General features: G+C 68.9%; 1 protein-coding gene across 1 annotated transcript in view; it reads right to left on the reverse strand.

The window, feature by feature from the left end:
• Positions 1 to 2: 2 nt before the first annotated feature.
• Positions 3 to 1003, reverse strand: part of KIRREL3 (kirre like nephrin family adhesion molecule 3) — a gene marked incomplete at its 3' end in the record, with an annotated part of 312023 nt that continues 311022 nt past the window's right edge. The window contains exons 14-16 of the mRNA XM_085313430.1: positions 786 to 893; positions 552 to 661; positions 3 to 71 (exon numbers count right to left, since the gene is read on the reverse strand). Of these exons, the coding sequence (XP_085169556.1) occupies positions 3 to 71; positions 552 to 661; positions 786 to 893 (287 nt within the window). The remainder of the gene's footprint in view (positions 72 to 551; positions 662 to 785; positions 894 to 1003) is intronic.

The following is a 1003-nucleotide window of genomic DNA, read 5'->3' on the forward strand; positions in this document are numbered from 1 at the left end:
TCCTTCTCCTCCTCCTTGAGCACCTCCAGCTGCTTCAGCACCGAGTCCTGCTGGAAGTCCCCGCGGTCCAGCTAGGAGAGGAGGTGGGTGCCCGTGAGCGGCCCCCCCGGAGCGCGGCACCCGCTGGGCGCAAGGAGGGGGGGAAGGGAGCCGGCGCCGCGGCACCTCCCCGGCCGCTGGCGGGCACCGGGGGCGGCGCGCGCCCCATGCCCCGCTCTTGCCTCCCCTTTTCTCCACCGCTTCCTCCTCTCCTCCGGTGTCGACCGCGGGGGGCTGCAGCCCCCGCGCGCGCCCCAGCCCCGGCGTTGCCGCCGCCGAGCACCGCCCCAGCTAACGGCAGAGCCAAAGCTGCGCATCTCCGCTGCTCCCACTGCTCCCCCCCTTTTTTCCCCCCCTTTTCCCTCTCTAAAATGGTAAGTGGTTGCGCAGATTTACCCTACAGCACTTTCCGTTGATCTTCTGAAAGCCTTTGATACAGCTATTAAATGCAATAAATTAAAGCACCGGAGTTTTTTCTCTTTTTTTTTTCCCTGGGAAAAAAAACCCCTTACCATCAGCTGCTTGATCGTCGGATGGTCGTCCGCCTCCCTGCCCGCCGCCGGCTCCTTGTGCACGATCTCCACGCGGATGTCGTTCTTGGCGGAAACGACCCCTTTCAGATCTGCGCAGGAGAGGCAGCCGGAGAGCCGCGCCGGCGTGAGCCCGGCCTCGCGGCGCCGCGCCGCGCCAGCCTCGGGGCCAGGCTCCGAGCAGGGCCCCGGGGTGGGGGGGGGGGACGCACTTACTGCGCTGGGAGCGGGCGCAGCAGAAGGCGACGATGGTGGCCATGAGCACGAGGAACGCCACGCCGGCCCCCACGGCCACGCCGATGATCACCGCCATGGGCACCGACTCTGCAAGAGGCGGGAGAGGGCCGCCTGAAGCCCGCGCCGCCCGGCCCCGGTGCCCCAGCCCGAGCGCGCGGCCAGCTCCCCCGGGGCTGCCTGGCGGACCGTTCGGGAGG

This window comes from Rhea americana, unplaced genomic scaffold (genome assembly GCF_003343005.1).
Source record: "Rhea americana isolate MKP2758 unplaced genomic scaffold, rheAme1 scaffold_385, whole genome shotgun sequence".
NCBI classification, from domain to species: Eukaryota; Metazoa; Chordata; class Aves; order Rheiformes; family Rheidae; genus Rhea; species Rhea americana.